This window comes from Trichinella spiralis (genome assembly GCF_000181795.1).
Source record: "Trichinella spiralis strain ISS 195 chromosome Unknown Scfld1, whole genome shotgun sequence".
Lineage (NCBI taxonomy): Eukaryota > Metazoa > Nematoda > Enoplea > Trichinellida > Trichinellidae > Trichinella > Trichinella spiralis.
The window spans coordinates 2,381,525-2,384,397 of record NW_003526940.1 but is presented as its reverse complement, the minus strand read 5'-3'; the positions used below and the strand labels follow the sequence as shown (position 1 = coordinate 2,384,397).

The window sequence follows — 2,873 nt, the reverse complement described above, 5'->3', positions numbered from 1 at the left end:
TCAAACTGCTCTTTTGTACACAAATTTCCAGTACAGAGAATGTGTTGAATTTTGTTCGGCAGCAACATTCTGCGAAACTGTTTTGGCAATGCAGCGCATCGATGAGGAATATGCGCATCGCCAAGCACCAGCACCAACTAAAAAACGAATTTTAATTTCAAAAAAATAATCATTACAAAAAGTAATACACGTCATATATATATATTGTTCTTATTTTCTTAGAATTTGTTAACATTTTCATCAAATGCATAAACTAATAAAAGCCAAACAATTCACAAACAAACTACTGACAACATGGGCTTTGCCAAAAAAGTGCATCAATCGTTAATCTTTTACATTATTCTGAAATTATATTATTTTTGTTATCATTCTCTGCTAAAATTAAAGAGAATAACAATTGAAACAATTTCTGCATTTCTGAATAAATAGTAAATATTCTGTTTCTAATACAAATTTTAAACTCAAGCTTTAATAAAGGTTTTGCAATAAAATCATTCATAATTTTAAAGCCAAGTAAGCATTATTTAAAAAATACAAACAACAACAACAACAAAATACTTTAATAAGATGGATTAACGTCGAAAAACTGTAAACAAACTAAAAATAAGTATAAACAAATTTTGCCAACCAATTCTTTGTTAAACAAACATTTTAAAAAGATAGATTAAAACACTGAAAAGTAAATTATTCACATATTAAGTGGATTGCATAAAGTCAACATTAACAAACAGCCTTAGCAAATGCAAATGAAACAAAACAAACACTCCAATAGAATAAAATTACAGTATTGTGCATATTCAAATATATGAGTCCTTACCATAATTAATTAGTCGTAGGATTCAACAAAAAATACAATAGTAATATTATAAAATAAAATATAATTCCCAAATGTTCTGCATGTACATTATTTCATTAGCGTTTTGTACTACAGTCAATGAAAATCAAGTTACCGTAAATAAAATCATTTGCACTGTACAGTAAATAACTTTAATACTTAATTTATTTTAATAGCACTATAAAAAATTATGTTTATTATTTTTGAAATTAAGTAGTACTTTCATCACTTAATGTATGAAATTAATTAATTAAATCATACGCATTTATTTGATAATTCTTTTTCAAATAAATAAAACAATGAATGGGAAAGCATCAATTTACATTTTTCACTAAAACATTTTATAAAGCTAACACAATATGCATTCTTTTTTACATTACCAGTTTAACAGACAATAACAATCCTGTCATTAAATTAACATATACATATACATATATATATATATATATCAAGGTCATTATTGTGTAACATGCCTTTCCTTTTATTGTGCAACAATGAATTTCACTTTGCTGCAGCACTCTATTTGTATTTATGCAGCGAAGGTAAAAGGTTTTCCATGATTCCAGCGATAACATTTTCAATCACAGTCGTTACGAAATTTAACAATCTAAAAATCATTAGCAGACACCATATTATAAGTTATTTGTTTTCAACCGTAACATCCATTACAGCACAGCATTTTATTGCTTATATTACAATACATTATTTACAGTAACTTATAAAAATGGATTTAAAAAGTAATAACTGAATTACAATAAGCAAAATGATCACGAAGCAGTCTCACTTTGTAAAGTGACCCCATCTCTTGCTGGAAGCATAGTTACATCTGCACAAACTCCCTAAAATTGGAAAATGTAATTAGTGATGCAAACAAAATAATGCAGCTGTTTTGAAGTAAATTTCTATTTTATTTACTACAGTTCAGGTAACAAAATTTGCCACAAATGGCGTATAGTATAATTACCTCATGATCTGCACTGCCAGAAATCTTAGTTATCATACCGCTTGAGAGGACATGTATTTCAATGAGCTGTCGCTTAGCCAAAGCAATCAATTCATTTATGGCTGCTTCGTTGGGATTCTGTTCCGAATTACATTTTAAGACAAGATACAGCTGATTCACTTGAATGCTGTCGGAAAGCAAAATTCGTTTCACGTTTTGAATACCACACACTGCCTGACCTTCAATAAACTGAAGGTTGGACAGTTTTCTGAAATTGATAAATGCATTATTTTAACGGAAATGAAAAGTTCGATTTACATTTACTTCTTAAATTCTGAATATGAACGTGGATCCGAATATTTCATGCCTAAATATTCTTCAAAAAAGGTTTCAGGTTTCAGTTTTTTTATCCTTCTCATACATTTAACAAACCAAACTGGATGTTGTTTATTAAATAAACGCATTCTTGCTCTGTAACTCATGTCTAAATTGTATAAAACATTTATTTATTTGAATTCATAATCTTCATGCTAAAAAATAAAAACTAACTTCTAGTTAATTGTTGCATCAACATGTTCTTTCTCCTTTAAGTCAGCACAAACTCTCCTGTATACAGTAAAATTAGTTCTTTTTAATCATTACATTATTGTAGCATTTTGAGAAATAAGTTCATTTGAATGTAAAAATATTTATTTGTTAAAAATTAATATAAGAAAAAATATACAAAATTTAGCCGTATAAAAGAGAATCGCAGATGACGAATTCGTCTAGTGATGCGTAAGTAGCAGTAGATTGTAACTGTAAGAACCGTAGGAGGGTTCTGTACGCCTGCGATGCTCAAGTACAAGTTGCCAGACGTTCGTTCGTCAGGCAAATGAGAGTGGACTGTATGATGTAGATTCTCCTTGGCCAACCGAATGTGGGAAGTCAAGAAGAAGGTCGCGTAAGGTAAAAATGCAAGCAGATCAAAACACACAAACGAATATACGTTTCGTTTTATTTCGACTACGAATAATCAGAGGGACGTACTTCCGTCGACAGGAGCGAAACGGATAATCAATAGATACAACAGGACTAATAAGACAGCACGAGAAT

The 2,873-nt window shown here is 29.6% G+C and overlaps 1 protein-coding gene across 1 annotated transcript; it reads right to left on the bottom strand.

The window, feature by feature from the left end:
- Positions 1 to 6: 6 nt before the first annotated feature.
- Positions 7 to 2,260, bottom strand: Tsp_08912a (vacuolar protein sorting-associated protein 29; the record flags this gene model as incomplete). Its single annotated transcript, XM_003382006.1, has 4 exons — positions 2,103 to 2,260; positions 1,800 to 2,046; positions 1,620 to 1,674; positions 7 to 137 (listed from the first exon to the last, which is right to left on the bottom strand). Coding segments are annotated over exons 1-4 (591 nt in total), but the record flags the coding sequence as incomplete, so codon positions are not given.
- Between the last annotated feature and the right edge of the window lie 613 nt (positions 2,261 to 2,873).